This window comes from Solanum stenotomum, chromosome 1 (assembly GCF_019186545.1).
Source record: "Solanum stenotomum isolate F172 chromosome 1, ASM1918654v1, whole genome shotgun sequence".
In the NCBI taxonomy this organism is placed as follows: Eukaryota; Viridiplantae; Streptophyta; class Magnoliopsida; order Solanales; family Solanaceae; genus Solanum; species Solanum stenotomum.
The window spans coordinates 27,834,069-27,855,469 of record NC_064282.1 but is presented as its reverse complement, the minus strand read 5'-3'; the positions used below and the strand labels follow the sequence as shown (position 1 = coordinate 27,855,469).

The 21,401-nt window shown below is 31.8% G+C and overlaps 1 protein-coding gene across 1 annotated transcript; it reads left to right on the top strand.

The window, feature by feature from the left end:
* The first annotated feature begins 9,138 nt into the window (after positions 1 to 9,138).
* Positions 9,139 to 9,594, top strand: LOC125876717 (SKP1-like protein 1). Its single transcript, XM_049557948.1, has one exon. It carries the CDS (start codon positions 9,139 to 9,141, stop codon positions 9,592 to 9,594), a length of 456 nt encoding a protein of 151 aa, XP_049413905.1.
* The last annotated feature ends 11,807 nt before the right edge of the window (positions 9,595 to 21,401 follow it).

Sequence of the window (21,401 nt, the reverse complement as noted above, 5' to 3'; positions counted from 1 at the left end):
ATGAAACTATAGCTATGGAGCGCAAGTGTTGAAACTATAGCTATAAAGACTTATTTTATCTATTATATTTGCTATTTCTAAAATTTACTATAATTTAAATAGTAGAAAGCCTCTTAACTTAGATTTCTTGGAAGTTACTCATAAATTAGCAAAAATATTCTAAGTACTCAAAAATCCTCCTTTAAAAGACTATTATTATTTCAAAACTTAAAAACAAGAGAGAAACATTATGAAATTCCTTTGTAGTACAATGTTATATGATATAAATGTCATTTTAGAACTCTATCAATATTCAACCTTGTAAAATTGTTACTAACGTATGACAATTAATGAACTAGGATTTAGGGTTCTGATGCTGGAGCTTAAAAAAGATCAATGACTTGATCTGAACAACAACGCATCTTGTAGGGTAATAATGAATGGACGTAGCATATTATAACAGAAGGAGTCAATTATTACAATTGCTATGAAGTCATACTTACAATACTCCAAATTTTAGGACAAAATTTACTAGGGCTTCTCAAGTATGTATATATATATATATATCATTGGCCAATTTTTTTTTAACTAAAAAGGTCGTGTGTATATGTACATAGTGATATTTTATAAATTACTGTTTCCTTCGTTTTATATTTAATTGTCCAATTTTCTTTTTATACATCTCTTAAGAATTTAATAATAAGAAATATAATTTTATTAATCTACCTCTTAAAAGACTTTTTTTGAACTTTAATTTACAAATTTATAGTTTATACTTTCAAAACAAAAAATAAATTTGTGAAGGTAAAATAGAGAAAATGAAATTAATTTTTTGTTGATTTTATAAATTGGCAAGTAAATTGGAATAAATATATTCTTAAGTAAAATGGACAGCTCATGATAGATGAGTACTAGATTAATTAATTGTTTTAATTTTTAAATTATTTTTATTGGAAAAGTAATGAGTTCTAGAACTTTCCTTTTAATTACCTTGCCAAATATTCCTTATCTTAATAATCTAAGAATATTATGTTGACTTTGCAAATCAGAATTACTAAACTTTTAAAAAAAAATAACAACTTTTGGTCAATATAATCTTTTTCTTTCCGTATTACTACTACAAGTTTGGAAAGTAATTTAAATCTTAATGCACTATAAAAGACCAAGCTAGCCATCATGTACTGAAATAATTCATTCATAGCTCTCTCTATTTTCTTTGTCATGTCTTAAGAAAAGTTCATAACTCTCAAGACTAGCGATGACGAGAAATTCAAACTTGATGAGACTGCAGGTGTGAGGTCAGAAGTCATCAAGAATATAGTATAAGACCAAATTTTATAAATCAAAATTTTATTTTTATCTGATTCATGATTGTATAAAATCCTAATATGTATTTTCTAACACATGTTATTTTTATACGATTTATTAAAAAAATTTAAAATAAATTACCCTGTTTGTATATTAGCAAGCGAAATATACAAACAGAGTTCTGAAAAATTTCTAAATGTATAAATACAAAATTTGTATTTATTTACCCTATGTGTATATTCTTTAGCAATATATACAAACGGGCAAATGAAATATACAAGCCGCGTGAAATATACAACCAGGGCCTCCATAGCGAATGAAACTATAGCTATGTAGCGCAACTATTGAAACTATAACTATAAAGACTTATTTTGTCTATTATGTTTGCTATTTCTAAAATCTACTCTAATTTAAATACTAGAAAACCACTTAACATAGATTTACTTTGAAGTTACTCATAAAATAGCAAAAATGATTCTAAGTACTCAAAAATCCTCCTTTAAAAGACTATTATTATTTCAAAACTTAAAAACAAGAGAGAAACATTATGAAATTCCTTTGTAGTACAATGTTATATGATATAAATGTCATTTTAGAACTCTATCAATATTCAACCTTGTAAAATTGCTACTAATGTATGACAATTAATGAACTAGGATTTAGGGTTCTGGTGCTGCAGCTTAAAAAAGATCAATGACTTAATCTGAACAACAATGCATATTGTAGGGTAATAATGAATGGATGTAGCATATTACAACAGAAGGAGTCAATTATTACAATTGCTATGAAATCATACTTACAATACTCAAAAATTTTGGACAAAATTTACTAGGGCTTCTCAAGTATATATATATATATCATTGGCCAATTTTTTTTTAACTAAAAAGGTCGTGTGTATATGTATGTATTGATATTTTATAAATTACTGTTTCCTTCGTTTTATATTTAATTGTCCAATTTTCTTTTTATACATCTCTTAAGAATTTAATAATAAGAAATATAATTTTATTAATCTACCTCTTAAAAGGCTTTTTTTGAACTTTAATTTACAAATTTATAGTTTATACTTTCAAAACAAAAAATAAATTTGTGAAGGTAAAATAGAGAAAATGAAATTAAATTTTTGTTGATTTTATAAATTGGCAAGTAAATTGGAATAAATATATTCTTAAGTAAAATGGACAGCTCAGGATAGAGTGAGTACTAGATTAATTAATTGTTTTAATTTTTTAATTATTTTTATTGGAAAAGTAATGAGTTTTAGAACTTTCCTTTTAATTACCTTGCCATAATATTCCTTATCTTAATAATCTAAGAATATTATGTTGACTTTGTAAATCAGAATTATTAAACTTTAAAAAAAAAATAACTTTTGGTCAATATAATCTTTTGCTTTCCATATTACTACTACTTGGAAAGTAATTTAAATCTTAATGCACTATAAAAGATCAAGCTAGTCCTCATGTACTGAAATAATTCATTCATAGCTCTCTCTATTTTTTTTGTCATGTCTTTAGAAAAGTTCACAACTCTCAAGACTAGCGATGGCGAGGAATTCAAACTTGATGAGACTGTAGCTGTGAGGTAAGAAGTCATCAAGAATATAGATGATTGTATAAAATTCTAATATGTATTTTCTGACACATGTTATTTTTATACGATTTATAAAAAAAGTTTAAAATAAATTACCATGTTTGTATATTAGCAAGCGAAATATACAAACAGAGTTCTGAAAAATTTATAAATGTATAATTACAAAATTTGTATTTATTTACCCTATGTGTATATTCTTTAGCAATATATACAAATGGGCAAATGAAATATACAAACTGCGCGAAATATACAACTAGGGCCTCCATAGTTAATGAAACTATAGCTATGTAGCGCAACTATTGAAACTATAGCTATAAAGACTTATTTTGTCTATTATATTTGCTATTTCTAAAATCTATTCTAATTTAAATACTAGAAAACCACTTAACATAGATTTTCTTTGAAGTTACTCATAAAATAGCAAAAATGATTCTAAGTACTCAAAAATCCTCCTTTAAAAGACTATTATTATTTCAAAACTTAAAAACAAGAGAGAAACATTATGAAATTCCTTTGTAGTACAATGTTATATGATTTAAATGTCATTTTAGAACTCTATCAATATTCAACCTTGTAAAATTGCTACTAATGTATGACAATTAATGAACTAGGATTTAGGGTTCTGATGTTGGAGCTTAAAAAAGATCAATGACTTGATCTGAACAACAATGCATCTTGTAGGGTAATAATGAATGGACGTAGCATATTACAACAGAAGGAGTCAATTATTACAATTGCTATGAAGTCATACTTACCATACTCCAAATTTTAGGACAAAATTTACTAGGGCTTCTCAAGTATGTATATATATATATATATATATATATATATATCATTGGCCAATTTTTTTTTAACTAAAAAGGTCGTGTGTATATGTACATATTGATATTTTATAAATTACTGTTTCCTTCGTTTTATATTTAATTGTCCAATTTTCTTTTTATACATCTCTTAAGAATTTAATAATAAGAAATATAATTTTATTAATCTACCTCTTAAAAGAATTTTTTTTAACTTTAATTTACAAATTTATAGTTTATACTTTCAAAACAAAAAATAAATTTGTGAAGGTAAAATAGAGAAAATGAAATTAATTTTTTGTTGATTTGATAAATTGGCAAGTAAATTGGAATAAATATCTATCTATATATAATAGGAGAAGAAAAAATGACACATGTCAGCACCACAAAGTTTCAGAATTTTAAATTATAAATAATTAAATATTATATAACTAATTAAATAATCTAAATTCAAAATTTGAAATAAAAATACACATGTCAAATAAAGATCAATTGGTTATAAATCTCCACTTCAAATCACGTTAAATAGATTTTTTTTTTAAAATTGAATCTAGGATAGATTTACTATTTTTTTTTAAAAAAAACTAACTTATACTACCTTTTTTTTTAAAAAAAAAATGCACTTATATAAACACGGACAAATATCGTCAATTGACATAAACAGTGACAAATGTCAGAACAAAAAAATCTATATTTTATTTTTTAAAAAATTGAATTTATAAATTTGTAAATATTGATTTCCTTTTTAAAACAATTTAATCCAGGAAATTTTAAATATTTCAAAAAATATCCAATTTATAAAATTTATATCTATATATTTATATCTCACTATATATGTATCTATCTATATATAATAGGAGAAGTAAAAAATGTCATGTGTCAGCACCACAAATATTCAACAATTTAAAAAATAAAAAAATAAAAATAAAAAAAAAAAAAAATATATATATATATATATATACACATTATATATATATATATAATAGGAGAAGTAAAAAATGTCACGTGCCAACACCATAAATATTCAACAATTTTAAAATTCAAAAAATAATTTTAATTTCTTAAGTTTGTATCTAATTGACAAAAAAATTCTATTAAAATATTTTTTTTTTCAAAATTAAAAATTTACAGTTTCTAAAATCAATTAAAGATTTATTTAAATCTGAAATTAACGTGCAAACAAAAAATGAATCGTCACTTGGTATTAGTTGCCTTTTTTAAAATTAAAATTTACAGTTATTTTTTAAGATAAGAACAGATTTCAATAGTTGCCAAGTGGCAAATTAATAAGGCGCCAACCTATGAAATTTAAAAAAGTACTTAGATTTTTTTTAAGGTGTACATGGTCCAATTTCATTAAACATTTTGCAAAGTATCAGTTTCCCTTTTGGACTTTGGTATTATCCATTCAGATCAATTTCACATATTTTTTAAGGAAAAAGTCCATCTACATTTTGCAGGAAATTGGAGTTGAAAGAGACGGCAATTGCAATTTGGCAACATAATTTAAAGGTGAAAGTTCTACGATCGACCTTATTTATTTTAGCACAAAAGATTTTGTAGTGAATTCTAAAAAAATGTGTTCTTACGAATGGAAACTTACTGGCTCATCTCTATTTATGATTCAATTGTGATGATAAACTATTCAAATTAATTTATTTCACTGAATTATAAGGTTGGTAGCCAGCAATGTTATGTTCTTTTCAAGGCTTGATGATTTTTATGAGCATAAAAGAAAGTTAGTTTTTCCATATGCTATCATTATAACAAAAATAGCGTTTAACTATATTAAATATGCACATTAACAAAAAGTGGTAAAGTTCTATCAATATTAGTTAATTGTCATAAAATTTAATATTTTATATTTTTATAGGCTTTAGAAACATATACCAATTGTCTCTAAAAAAAAGAATATATTTAATAGTCATTAACTAAGTGTCGCTATAGATCATTATTGGTTTAATGTACTTGATAGTATATATATTTATGTTTTTAAGGCTTTATTTATTTGGTATTTTTTATTTTAAGATAGACCATCATTTTGAATACTTTAATGTACCGAGTTTGGATACCCAAGGTTAAATGCTTATTTACTCCAATATTGATTTATTGTTCTTCAGTCGGAATTGCAATGCATTCTCTTTTGATATGACACGCTAAAATTGCACGCTAAAATATCATTCATAGTTAATGTTTTTTTTATGTATTCATTGACATGATTTCATTCTTATTATATTTTTTCTTCTTCTGAAACAGGATTGTACCAAATTGAGTAAAAAGAATATCGGATGATGAAGATATAAATGCTTGGTTATTTGAACGTTTGTATTGGTCATCATATTCCAAATAATCAAATATGTTATATTATATTCAATAAAGTTTAAACTCCTCCGCTTGCACTTTTTAAACTACTAATCTAATTTTTACTATTATTTTAACTTTTTATCGTTTCTTAAAATTCAATTTTAAAACAGTTCTAATAAATAGGGTGTGTGATTACTTTTTTTTGGGGAAGTTATCATATTTTTAATTCAAATAATAATAATAATAATAATAATAATAATCTTAATCTTCTTTTAAAATTATTTTTAAAGTATTTTATAGAATTATATTAAATTTTGAATTTAGATGTTAATTAGTTTTAAAATATAAAGATGTAAAATTTAAATTTCAACAAAAACAACAACAACAAAAATGAAACTCTATCTATAATTAAAAGGTGTTACGAATATACATACCAAAAAAATAACACTTGACAATTAATATGAACACATTATGACAATATACTTTATTCTTATAAAATCAAGTATTTTTATAAAATTTAAGTTTTAAAGTTATATTTTTATAAAATCAAAATGATGTAATGTATTTGAACAATTAAGTAATATCCGTGCAACGCATGGGAACGTATACTAGTATTCTTAAGTAAAATGGACAGCTCAGGATAGAGTGAGTACTCGATTAATTAATTGTTTTAGTTTTTTAATTACTTTTATTGGAATAGTAATGAGTAGGGGTGTGCACTATTTGGATTAAACCGAATAACCAAACCAAATCAAACCGAATTTTTATTTGGATTGGTTTTTTGGTTTTTCGGATTGGTTTTGGATTAATAAATTACTTAGTTTGGTTTTTTGGTTTGGTTTCGGATTTTAAAAAATAAAAACCGAAAAACCGAAAAAAACCAAACTTTATTTATATATATATATATATAGAATGTTTAGGCTTAGAATTAAGTTGGAGTTAACCACTTTTGTCCCTTTTTGGTTATTGTCTTTCATGATGATTACGTTTATATTTTATGTTTGAATTACATCTATAATAGGTATACTTATAAGTATTGTATTTTAAGTTTTACTTATGATTTATATTAGAAAGTATATTTAAGGGATTAAATATTATTACTTTGGTTATATATGTTATTAATTATTGACATAACTGAATAACCAAACCGAAAAAAACCGAACCGAATAGAGGAAAACCAAACCAAACCAAATTTATTTTGGATCGGATTGGGTTACACTTTTACAAAACCAAAAGCCGAAAATCCAAACCGAATAGTGTAAAACCAAACCGAAAAACCGAATGCACACCCCTAGTAATGAGTTCTAGAACTTTCCTTTTAATTACCTTGCCATAATATTCCTTATCTTAATAATCTAAGAATATTATGTTGACTTTGTATATCAGAATTATTAAACTTTTTTTTTAAAAAAATAACAACTTTTGGTCAATATAATCTTTTGCTTTCCATATTACTACTACAAGTTTGGAAAGTAATTTAAATCTTAATGCACTATAAAAGACCAAGCTAGCCCTCATGTACTGAAATAATTCATTCATAGCTCTCTCTATTTTCTTTGTCATGTCTTCAGAAAAGTTCATAACTCTTAAGACTAGCAATGGCGAGGAATTCAAACTTGATGAGACTGTAGCTGTGAGGTCAGAAGTCATCAAGAATATAGTACAAGATCAAATTTTATAAATCAAAATTTTGTTTTTATCTGATTCATGATTGTATAAAATCCTAATATGTATTTTCTGACATATGTTATTTTTATACGATTTATAAAAAAAAAATTAAAATAAATTACCCTGTTTGTATATTAGCAAGTGAAATATACGACCAAAGTTCTGAAAAATTTCTAAATGTATAAATACAAAATTTGTATTTATTTACCCTATGTGTATATTCTTTAGCAATATATACAAACGGGCAAATGAAATATACAAACCGTGCGAAATATACAACCAGGGCCTCCATAGCGAATGAAATTATAGCTATGTAGCGCAACTATTGAAACTATAGCTATAAAGACTTATTTTGTCTATTATGTTTGCTATTTCTAAAATCTACTTTAATTTAAATACTAGAAAACCACTTAACATAGATTTTCTTTGTAGTTACTCATAAAATAGCAAAAATGATTCTAAGTACTCAAAAATCCTCCATTAAAAGACTATTATTATTTCAAACTTAAAAACAAGAGAGAAACATTATGAAACTTCTTTGTAGTACAATGTTATATGATTTAAATGTCATTTTAGAACTCTACCAATTGTCAACCTTGAAAAAATGATCCTAATGTATGACAATTGATGAACTAGGATTTAGGGTTCTGGTGCTGAAGCTTAAAAAGGATTAATGACTTGATATGCACAACAGTGCATATTGCAGGGTAATAATGGATGGTCGTCACATATTACAACAGAAGAAGTCAACTATTACAATTGCTATGAAGTCATACTTACAATACTTCAAACTTTAGGACAAAATTTACTAGGACTTCTCAAGTATATATATGTCATTGGCCAAAAATTTTATTAATTAAAAAGGTCGTATGTATATGTACTAGTGATATTTTATAAATTAATGTTTCTTCCGTCTTATATTAGTTGCCCACATTTCTTTATATACATCTCTTAAAAAATTAATAATAAGAAATATAATTTTACTAATTTACCTCTTAAAAGACTTTCTTTGAACTTTACAAATTTATAGTTTATACTTTCAAAAAAAAAATTATGAAGGTAAAATAGAGAAAATGAAATTAATTTATTGTTGATTTTATAAATTGGCAAGTAAATTGGAACAAAATATTCTTAAATAAAATGAACTATGACAGGTATAGAGTGAGTACTAGATTAATTAATTGTTTTACTTTTTAAATTATTTTTATTGCAAAAGTAATGAGTTCTAGAACTTTCCTTTTAATTAACTTGCCATAATATTAGTTATCTTAATAATCTATGACTATTATGTTGACTTTGTAAATCGGATATATTAAACTTTAAAAAAAAAAAGAAAAATAACAACTTTTGGTTAATATGATATTTTACTTTCCGTGTTACTACTACGAGTTTGGAAAGTAACTTAAATCTTAATGCACTATAAAATACCAAGCTAGTCCTCATGTACTGAAATCATTCATTCATTACTCTCTCCATTTTCTTTGTCATGTCTTCAAAAAAGTTCATAACTCTCAAGACTAGTGATGGCGAGGAATTCAAATTCGATGAGACTATAGTTGTGAGGTCAGAAATCATCAAGAATATAGTACAAGACCAGGATTGTGCTTCTAATGTCATCCCCTTGTCTAATGTTGATGAAAAACTAATGATGAAAGTGATTGAGTATTGGAAGAAACACTCGGACAAAGGCGTTTCGAAAAATCAATTAAAGAATTTTGACAAGAATTTCTTGAAGGTTCACCCATCTGTATTAATTGATGTTCTTTTAGCTGCTAAAAATCTTGATGATAAGGAATTGAGGGATGTGATGGGCCAAGAAGTTGCTGATAGGATCACAGGGAAAACACCAAAGGAAATACGTGAAGAATTTGGTATCGTGAATGATTATACTCCAGAGGAAGAGGGGGAGGTCCGTAGAGAGAATGCTTGGGCTTTTGAATGATTTTATAACATTTATGTTATTTCCTTAGCTATATCCTATTTTTGATTTTTTTTTATTTCTGTCATTGCTATCCAATGTTGTTCCTTTCTAAAGAAATGTTGTTCGGTTTTGATTGATTTATAAATTATGTTTGAAAGAAATTCAAGCTAATTATATTATTCGATAAAGACATGCATCAAATGGTGAAAAGATAATTTGATATCTCAAAAAGAAATATCTAAATCCGTTCTTTCAATAATTTTAAGTTATGTCATTTCAAAGCATATCCAATAGACTTGATATATTTTCTTAATAAATCCTCATAGTTTATAGGGAAAATTGTGCAGAATAGTAAATGTTTAAACGTTATTAAATGCTATAGCTACTATTTAAAAAAAAAAATTGATTCGCAGTCACAGTTTTCTTAAATCTTGTTATTTGTTTAATTTGTATAATTCGTCCAAATTTGTATAATTCGTCTAATTGTATCAATCAAATTTTTGTATAATTTGATTCTTGATTGTAATGACCTGGAAGGTCATTTTTGGAAATTTGGATTATCATTTAACTTGTGTTAATTAAATGATTGAGTTTTAGGCTGACTTGTCTTGGTGGGATAAGACGAGTGTAATCACATCCATTTTTGGGTTGTGACAAAATGGTATCAGAGCCCTAGGTTCATAGGTCTCACGTGTATACAAGTTAAGTTTATGTAGAGTCTCAAGGATCGATACAGAGACGTCTGTACTTATCTCTAAGAGGCTATGAATACTAATAGGAAACTTTCTTTTTGTTCATTCTTTCTCATCGTGCCTGGTTACCATCTTTAGTACCGAGCTATCGTATATTATTTTTGATAGATGACGAGGACTAGAGCTACTGTTACTGGTGGTAGAGGGGAAGCACTTCCCGAGATATTTGTAGAGGCCCCAACTAGGGGTAGGGGTAGATCCCGAACTAGAGATCGTGCTCGTGGAATGACACTAGCCAGAGGTCGTGCCCGTGGATCAGCACCAATGAGAGGTCATGCCAGAGAGGATCAGGATTCCTCCAGAGACTGCAACCACACTTTTGCTTTAGGATACATTATTGAGGGTGTTAAGTGTGCTTGAGAGCTTTACTCAGGGTGGTGGCGCGACCGCCACACCATAGAACTGTCAGACTAGAGAGGGTGTCTCAGACCCAAGGGCAGCAGCAAGCTCCAGTAATTCAAGATGCGTTGGGGCAGCCACCAGTGGATCTCGTGGTTGAGAAAGATCTTGCACCAGCAGTTGGGGGTCAAGGTGCACCATTGGTTGTTCTAACAGAGGATGAGCTGCGTAGGTATGAGTGATTTAGAAAGATGGACCCAATTCAGTTTCAGGGTGGGAAGAGTGAGGACGCTCATGAGTTTCTAACTACATGCCGAGAGTTGCTAGAGGTAGCTAGATTAGCTGAGTCACATGGGGTTTGATATGCTACACTCCAGCTTTGTGGGCCAGTGAGAGAGTGGTGGAGAACTTATTCGGGGGCTTTGCTAGTTGGATTTCCTCCAGTGACTTGGGAGATGTTTTCCAGTGCTTTCCATGACCGATTTATCCCTTGGAGCGTGAGAGAGTAGAGTCATTTGAGGTTTGAGAATCTAAGACAAGATGACTTATTCGTTACAGAGTATGAGGCCCATTTTTGCCAGTTGTCTAGTCATGCTTTGGCCATTATTCCAGATGACACAAAGAGGATCCGTAGATTTGTGAGGGGGCTGACTTCCTCTATCAGATCGGTTGTGTTTAGAGCATCTAGAGAGGGGGCTTTCTTCCAGTCCATTGTGAGCGCTGCTAAAATGGCGGAATTGATGGAGATATTGGAGTTTGGGGACGTTTGGACGTTTACTTGGATCATACGTGTATAACGTGTTTTCCAAGTAAACGTTTGATGTTCCTTTTCTGAAGAAGCCTAAAGGGTTTCCTGTCTTTTTTAGGACTGGACAACTTTTAGGTTATAACGCCTCTTGGGACCACAATAAATAAGGGGAAGTCGACTGTTGCCTTTAAAAGGGCCCGGATACCGCCTAAACCAGTACAAGGTGGTATTCCCAAGGAACCTAGCATAGCAATAGGGAATCCATCTAGTATTTACAAAGGAAAAATGGTGTTGGGGGCCCCACTAAGGTGAATGTTATTGAACCCAAACGTTAAAAGCCATGCAAAAAATTCCTTCTACGTTCATTGCTACTGTAAGATCACCAACACGGGGAAATAAGCAACATGTGGGGCCTACACAGTTGGAACAGCCTCACCAAGAATCTGCACAGGCCCGGGAGTTAGGTTCTTTTATCTTACGGAGGATGATGATGAGGATTTACTCACTGATGAAGACGCCATGAGTCAAGATGAGTTAGGCCACACTTTCACAGTTTGTATTCGTTCTGGAAATCATAATCAAATGAGTTTTTACCCTTCTATTCCACACGAGATTTATGTTCTCGTTGAGCTCATCTTTGGACACCTGCGTTATCTTTTAACAAATGTGCCGCCCCAGCCAATCTCCCCACCCGACAATGTCTTCCGCCCGAATCGGCCCGCGAAGCGAGCCTTGGGTCCAAAAAGAAGGGCAATTCCCCGCTTCTGATTCACGAAATAAGTAAAATAACGTTAAAAGTAGTAGTATTTCACTTTCGCCATGGACCCTAAGAGGGCCCGTACATCAGATCAATTTCATGGTGCCTCACCTGGAGGCAGGGGATCACACAGAGCGAGTGGTTCCTTTCATTATTGGGGACCCATTCATGCATCTATGCCAACATCCGAGTCAGAGGTTACTGCTTTAGTTGTGGAGATCCCGATCACCTGATGCGACGGTGTACTTTCTAGAGGGCTCGTGGAGGACCCTAATCTAATTCTTCATTTTAGACTAGAACACTGGTACCACAGGGTAGAGGCTGAGGCAAATTTCAGCAAGGTAGAGGCAGTAGAGCTTCTAGTAGTGGTACTGCAACTCAGTAGAGTGGGGGTAGAGGTACCACCCAAGCTGGAGGTAGCAGAGGGGGCCACTGTTATGCTTTCCCGGGGAGACCCGAGGCGGAGACCTGATGCTGTTATTACAGGTATCATCTAATAGGTCATCGATTTGTGCCTGTATTGTTTGATCCAAGGTCTACATTCTCTTATGTGTTTACATATTTTCTTGCTGAATTTGATATGATATGTGATAACATGACTGTGCCTAATCGTGTTTCAACACACGTGGGTGAGCCCTTAGTGGTGGATCAAGTGTATTGATCATGTCTTGTTTCTTTGGCTGGGTATGACACTTGGGTAGACTTAATCATTCTGGGGATGGTAGACTTTGATGTTATCTTGGGTATGAATTGGCTTTCTCCTTATCATGTTATTATTGATTGTACTAAGACTATGACTTTAGCAATGATTGGTGTTTCGGGGGTTGAATGGAAGGGTACTAATGGCTCTTACCCTAGCAAGGTCATCTCATTTATCTGTGCTCAGAGATTGGTGGAGAGAGGGTGTTTATCTTACTAACTTTTAGTTGGGACACTAGTTTTGAACCACCTTCCATGGATTCTGTTCACGTGGTTCAAGAGTTTCTTGATATATTCCCTTCTGATCTTCCAAGTGTTCCTCCCGATAGGGATATTTATTTTGCTATTGATCCGGAGCCGGGCACTAAGCCCATTTCTATTCCTCGGGCACTAAGCCCATTTCTATTCCTCCTTACCATATGGATCTATCCGAGTTTAAAGAGTTGAAGGATCAGTTGCAAGATTTGTTGAGTAAGGAGTTTATTCGCCCTAGTATGTCACCTTGGGGTGCCCTTGTGTTGTTTGTGAAGAAAAAGGATAGGACTATGAGGATATACATTGATTACAGATAGTTGAACAAGGTAACAATGAAGAATAAGTATCAATTTTGTCATATTGATGACTTATTTGATCAACTACAGGGAGCATCATTGCTCTCTAAGATTGATTTGAGGTCCGGGTATCATCAGTTAAAGATTAGGGCATCAGATATCCATAAGACAACTTTTCAGACTCGGTATGGGCATTACGAGTTCCTAGTGATGTCATTTGGGTTGACTAATTCCCCTGCAGCATTCATAGAGTTGATGAACGGGGTGTTTCGACCATACCTTAATTCTTTTGTGATTGTCTTCATCGATGACATTTTGGTTTACTCCAGGACTGAGGAGGACCATGTCCGACACTTGAGGATTGTACTTCAGAGGTTGATGGAAGAGAAGTTGTATGCAAAGTTCTCAAAGTGTGAGTTCTACCTTAATTCTGTGGCATTCTTGGGATCTGTGGTGTCCAAGGAGGGTATTCGAGTAGATCCGTCCAAGATTGAGGCAGTTAGAGGCTGGACGCGACCTACTTCTCCTGCAGAGATTCGAAGTTTTATGGGATTGGCAGGCAATTATCGACGATTTGTCTAGAGTTTCTCTATTATTGCAGCTCTGTTGACTAGATTGACTCATCGGGGTATGGGTTTTCAGTGGTCTGATGAATGTGAGGAGAGCTTTCAAAAGCTCAAAACCTTGTTGACTTTGGCCACTGTATTGACTCTACCAGAGGAGGGTGTGGACTTTACTGTGTATTGTGATGCTTCAAGAGTCAGTTTGGGTGGTGTATTGATGCAAAAAGGGAAGGTGATTGTGTATGCTTCTAGGCTATTGAAAACACATGAGAAGAACTATCCTACTCATGATTTAGAGTTGGCAGCGGTGGTCTTTGTACTTAAGTTATGGCGTCACTATTTGTATAGGGCTAATTGTGACATCTTCACTGATCATCAGAGTCTTAAGTACATCTTCAGTGAGAGAGATCTGAACTTGAGGCAGCGGAGATAGCTTGAGTTGTTGAAGGACTATGATGTGACCATTCTATATCATCCGGGGAAGGCCAATATTATGGCCGATGCTTTGAGTAGGAAGACTCCTGGCATGGAGGGTGTTGCAACGCTTAGTATTGAGGAGAGACCGTTGTCTAGAGATGTTAAGATATTAGCTAACAGTTTTGTCAGGTTGAAGATTTCAGAGGAAAGTGATGGGATGATTGCTTTTATTGAGGCTCAGTCTTCTTTAGTCGAGGAGATCCGTGAGCACCAATTTGATGATGAGAAATTATGTCTTATTCGATATAAAGTGTTGAGAGGGAAAGCCAAGGAGGATGTCCTTGATTCTGTTGGTGTCTTGAGAATCAGAGGCAAGATTTGTATGCCCAAGACGGGCGAGTTGATTAGATTGATTCTTAAGGAGGCATATTGTTCTCGATATTCCATCCATTAGGGAGCGGCAAAGATGTATCATGATCTGAGTCAGCATTACTAGTGGTGTGGGATGAAGAATGATATTTCAGACATTGTTTCTAGGTGTTTGATTTGCCAACAGGTCAAGTGTGAGCACCAGCGACCCGAGGGTGTATCTCAGAGGATGTATATTCCTACTTGGAAGAGGGAGCGGATCACTATGGACTTTGTTGTGAGTTTGCTTACCACAATGGGTGGTTATGACTCCATTTGGGTTATTGTTGACAGGCTCACCAAGTCTGCCCTACTTTATTTCGGTTCGGGTGAAGTATACGGCGGAGAAGTTAGTCGAGCTATATATCAGTCATATTGTGTGATTACACGGAGTTTCGATTTCTATTATATTTGATCGAGGTTCATTGTTCACTTCCCATTTCTGGAAGGCATTACAACATGGTTTGGGTACTCAGTTAGTTATGGGTACAACCTTTCACCCTCAGACAAATGGTCAGTCCGAGCGGACGATTCAGGTGTTAGAGGACATGCTCAGAGCATGTGTGATCGATTTTGGTGCTAGATGAGATCGACATTTGCCCTTAGCAGAGTTTGCCTACAATAACAGTTATCACTCTACTATTCAGATGGCCCTATTTGAGGCATTGTATGGCAGATGGTGTAGATCTATGATCGGTTGGTTTGATTCGGCGGAGATGGACTCTTTAGATACAGACTTGCTTAGAAATGCTATGGAGCAATTCTGTATGATTCAGTATAGACTGTTGACAGCCTAGAGTTGACAGTAGAATTATGCAAATCGGAGAGTTAAATCCTTAGTGTTTATGAAAGATGATAATGTATGGCTCCGAGTATCACCCATGAAGGGTGTGATGAGGTTTGGTAAGAAGGGCAAACTTAGCCCTAGATTCGTTAAACCTTTTCAGATTTTGAGCCGAGTGGGAGAGGTGGCCTATAAGTTGTCCTTGCCACCTAGCTTATCTGCAGTTCATCATGTTTCCATGTCTTTATGCTTCGGAAGTATATTCTTGATGAGTCTCGTGTGCTTTCACTCGATTAAGTGGAGTTGGGTCCAGACTTGACCTTCGAGGAGGAGCCCGTAGCTATATTGGATAGGCAGGTTTGAAAGCTTAGGACCTAGGAGATTGCTTTCGTGAAGGTGCAGTGGAAGCACCGTTTAGTGGGAGAGGCAACTTGGGAGGCGGAGTTTGACATGCATGCCAGATATCCTCAACTTTTTTAAGCTTCAAGTACTTTCTTTCACCTTATGTTCAAGGACGAACATGATTTTTAGTGGTGGATAATGTAATGACCCGGAAGGTCATTTTTGGAAATTTGGATTATTTGTTTAACTTGAGTTAATTAAATGATTGGGTTTTAGGTTGACTTGTCTTGGTGGGATAAGACGAGTGCTATCACATCCATTTTTGAGTTGTGACACTGATTGTGTAAATTTCTCATATAAATATGCTTACCCTAGCTAATTTTATACGATTTATAAAAAAAAATCAACATAAATTATCCTGTTTGTATATTGTCAAGCGAAATATACAAATAGTTCTGAAAAATTTCAAGATGTATAAATACATATATATGATTGGCCAAATTTTTTATTAATTAAAAAGGTTGTAAGTATATATACGTATTGATATTTTATAAATTATATATAATTTTTTTCTCCGTTTCATATTATTTATCCATCATTCTTTTTAAAGATCTCTAGAAAATCTATATTCTATATATAATAAGTGATGTGAGGTCAAAATACATATTTTTAATCATTATTTGCCTCACATTTAGTATTTATATTTGTCCTTTATGAGCATAAATTTTATGGATTGTGCTAAATTGTGTATTTTATTTGTAAGATTAAATTGATGGAAAATTGGAGATGTTTGGAGCTAAAACGAATTAAAGATGGAAAGTTGAAGAAGGAAATCAAGCAGGCAGCTTAATGGAAATAAGTTAATATAATATTAATATAATTTATATGCAAATAAGGAAAGAAAAACTTACCTGCTGGTCCACGTATCAGGCAGCAACATCAAAAGAAGTTACACGCACAAACTTGGAAGCTACACGCGGAGAAAAAGGAATCCAATTCCTTTCGGGTTTTGATTTCCTAATTTGTTTGGACTCAATTATTTTATTTAGGGTNATAATAAATTTGGAATGGTCCATACTCAAGAGGCAATGAGTTCAGAATGAACTGAACCAAGAAGGTGTCATCCACTTTCATCCCCAAGGTCCGAAGTCTTGCTGCAATGTTAGTCATCTCGATGATATGATTTTGCATACTACACGACCCATCAAATTTCATGGTCGTGAGTTCAACCATTAGTGCACCAACGAGAGACTTATCAGCAGAACGAAAACGTTTTTTCACAAACTTCAGGTATTCCCTGGCACTTTCTGTTTGTGGAATAGTACTCTTAATGTTGTTAGCAATGGTCATTCGCAAGAACATAAGGCTCAATCTGTTAGAGCGCTCCTATGATTTATGAAAAGACTTCTCATCCTCACTGCTCTTATCAGTAATGGCAGTAGGTTTGTCATTCAGTAGAGCCAAGTCAAGATCCATCACACCTAAGTGGAACTGGACTTGTTCATGCCATTCAAAGAAGTTCAATCCATTGAACACAGTAACAGAAGAAGTATGCGAATGAAGAGGAATAACTACAAAATAGATATACATGTTCACAAATCAGAAAATAATGTGAATTTAGTAAAGCGATAAAAATATATCGTAATTCTCCTTTGGGTAGATACTGCGACACATTATCATAATTTAAATGTCATTTTTATCTTTAATAGGTAATTGAATAATTTTAATCAAACATATACGACATCTTTGGATATACAATATAGGTTTGACTAAAAAGATTAAGTTACCTCATAATTGTCACTATTAGTAGAATGATTGATTCACCTTTGGGTAAATTCTTAAATTCTAGCAATAGTGAAAGTCAATTTATCTATTTATTTTTCTATATATAGACATTTCATTAATTTTCATAGATACATGACAATTTTATGAGTACATATTTTTCTTAACCATACTAGTTTGACCACTCTGGTGACTAACAAGCTATTTGAATACAAATGCATACATAATCTCATAAAAATTTGTGCATGTGAATAATTTTATACATTTTAGTTTGGCCACTTTGGTGATTAACAAACTATAGAAACATAATACATGCATCAAGTGATCATAAATATTATATGTGTAGACGTTAATTTCTCTAGTTTGACCACTTTGGTGACTAACAAACTACATAAATGCAAATTCACACATAATGTCATAAAATTTTGTGCATGTGAATAATTTTATACATTTTAGTTTGGCCACTTTGGTGACTAACAAACTATAGATACATAATACATGCATCAGGTTGAAAAACCAGACTCAGTCAATGAATTGTATTAATCCACATATGTCAAGTGATCATAAATATTATATCTGTAGACGTTAATTTCTCTAGTTTGGCCACTTTGGTGACTAACAAACTATAGAAACATAATAAACACATATTATTTATTAAATAGTATAACGACCACTTTAATTTATTGCACAATTTAAAAGCAAAACATAATTATTACATTATGGGAAGATTAAGATTTTTTAGAATTTGTGCAAATTAAACTTTGCTAACAACACTTCATTAACATAAGAGTCCAAACACCTTAAATAGTCAAGCACAAAATTACGCTACTACAAAAGAATTCAACAATAAGTTTGAACATAATTTGATTAGACAAAATTAAACTTTCAAGAGATTAATTTTAAATCACAAAACGAAATTCAATAAATTTCATAAAAACTTATACAATGATGAAATTTTAGCAGGTGTATAAGTTCATAGGCGTAAAGAATTACTCCTATTAACAACTATGAGTATGTATAGTGATTTTGTCAATGTCAATATGCTTTTAAGCGATGTCGTCATATCTTTACACTTAATTAATCTCATAATTTGTTCTTCTAAAGTCAACAGTGTTCCATTAATGAACTTCAACAAGTTTGTCCCTTCAATACTTTATTTTTGACGAACTATTATAAAGTTTCTTTCACTTTTTTTTTTCTCAATTTTCAATGATACTTAGCTAGTCAAAATGGTAGAATAGATTACTACGTATATATGTAGAACAATAAAATACTTTAAGATTATTGCCACTAGATAACATATTCATTAAGATTATCAGTTCAAACAATCCATGCTCTGATACCACATGTAAGATTAAGTAATTTCAGGATTTTGAACACGATAATCTTACATAGAGATCGTTAGAGGTACATACCTGATGCGGAAGACATCATCACAGAGAAAAGCGGAAGTGTTAGTCGTAAATTGGTTTCTACCTCCTTGCCCTAACTTTATGTTACCACAACCGTCAACGATGAAATTATTGTAGAGAATATATGATAACCCTAATGGGTGGAGGGAGGACCAATTTATAGAGGTTATGACTTAATCTGGTATATCCATCAAGTAACTAATGTACGGACGAGATTTATTCCTTATTAAATATTATTTATGGTATTACTTGCGTTACAAGTAAACTTGAGCCATAAGTAAGAAATAATTAATAATAATTAATAATAATTCTTACACTTCAAGGTGCCTTCGCCATAGTTCAAGTCTGGAGTCGGCCATTTCAGTTCTTGAAAGCTTTTAATCTAGCTAGTGTTATTCATAGTACTTCCGTGTACTTATCGAACTTATGTGAGTCCAAACTCGTTTGAGTTATACATTTACTTTCTAATTGTGCATGAGTATACATACTTTCTAGGCTTATAGAGGTCCAGTTAGGTTATAGATTATTGCTTTACTTTACTACTTCGTTCTTTTCAGACTCGTGAGTTATATAGTTAGACTTTCCGTTATTGCTTTGTTCATTTGACCTCTAATTACTATTGCTTTCATATTCTTCATATTGTTTTTACTTTCCAAGTTCAGTCGACCTATGATGCCTACTGGGCACTTGTTGTTCTGATATTCATGCTGCACTCCACATATGTTTTCTTGATGTGGATTTGAGCGCCAGCCGACAACGGTGATTGGAGCCTAAGTAATGCGGAGATCTTCTAAGATGAATGGTGAGCTAATGGCATCCTAGTTCGACTTATCTCTATATGTATATAATTTTTTACATGTCTTTTGTATTCGAGACAAATTTATCAAGTTAGTCAATAGCATAGGCTCGAAACTATGACTAGAACATTGAGTGCATGACATGCACATCTTACTCCTTACTTTCCTAATTCGTGCCTGTTTTTTTCATACTTTCTAACTTTCACTAGTACATTATCCCTTGTTATGGAAAATTATGTAAACAGAATAGTAATGGCCTGATCCACTTAAGAGTGAGGGCTAGTTCATTGGTTGATACAGCTAAATCACATTAAATAATATATACGGAGAAGGGCCTAAAATACCCTTCAAGTACAGGTAATGGAACAAAAATACCCTTCTTCCACCTTTAGGCTCCAAAATACCCTTCCATCCATCTATATGGACCTATATTACCCTTTCACTTAACAGATTCTTTAAGACTAATAATTAATCCTTTCGTTAATGATGTGGTAGTCTTTAATTGGTTGAAATTGGAATTAACCAAAATAAGAATTTCTCTTAATTAAACTTAGATCCAACTAAATTCCACCCGACTCACTTAAAATTCTATTGACCCATATCTTAAATAATCAAACTTCAATCAACAACTTGCTCCAGTTATTTTTAATCCCAGTCAAAAAAGAGGTACATTAGACCATAAACAACATGAAACTTCCGAAAATTCCCTGGAAACATTCCAAGAAGGAAGAAGTGAAATACAAGATCAAGTGCCACTATAATCATATACCAATATACACCATATTTTGAAACACTATGAAAAGTCCAGCAAATCTCCAATAACTGGGAAACATAAACTCAAAGAGGTAAAATTTCTCAAAATCCGAAACCCTAGAGTTCAAAAATTATTTCACTTTTCTTTTTTGCGATTCATATAAAGCACCGCACGCAAAAAGCAAAACCAACATAATTTTATTTCTGAAATAGACATGATTTTGGGAAATTCTCAAAGTAGAATCATGGAATAGAATATAAAAAAATAAATAAAAAAATTTAGCCATAGCAAGAGATTATATACTTGATGAAGAAAAGCGATTGATATCGCTTTTCTTTATTTGCAAATTTTACGAGAAAATTATATGGAGAGAAATTCAGTGTACAGAGAAAAAAAAGGAAACTCACCGCTACACACTCGGTTCTTCTTGTTTTTTTTAAAGATATGGGTCAGTAAAATTTTACGTGGGTCGGGTAAAGTTTAGTTGGATCCGGGTTTGATTTGGAGAAATAATTGTTTTTGCTTAATCTAAATTCCAGCCAATTAAAGATTGCCACATCATTAATGAAAAGATTAATTATTACTCATAAAAAATCTGTTAAGTGAAAGGGTAATATAGGTCCATATAGGTGGATGAAAGGGTATTTTTGAGCCCAAAGGTGGATGAAGGGTATTTTTGTTCCATTCCCTATACTTGAAGGGTATTTTAGGCCCTTCTCCGTA

What these genes read in the sequence shown, in the direction of transcription:
- LOC125876717 (XM_049557948.1), top strand. Translation starts at nt 9,139, where the DNA reads ATGTCTTCAAAAAAGTTCATAACTCTCAAGACTAGTGATGGCGAGGAA.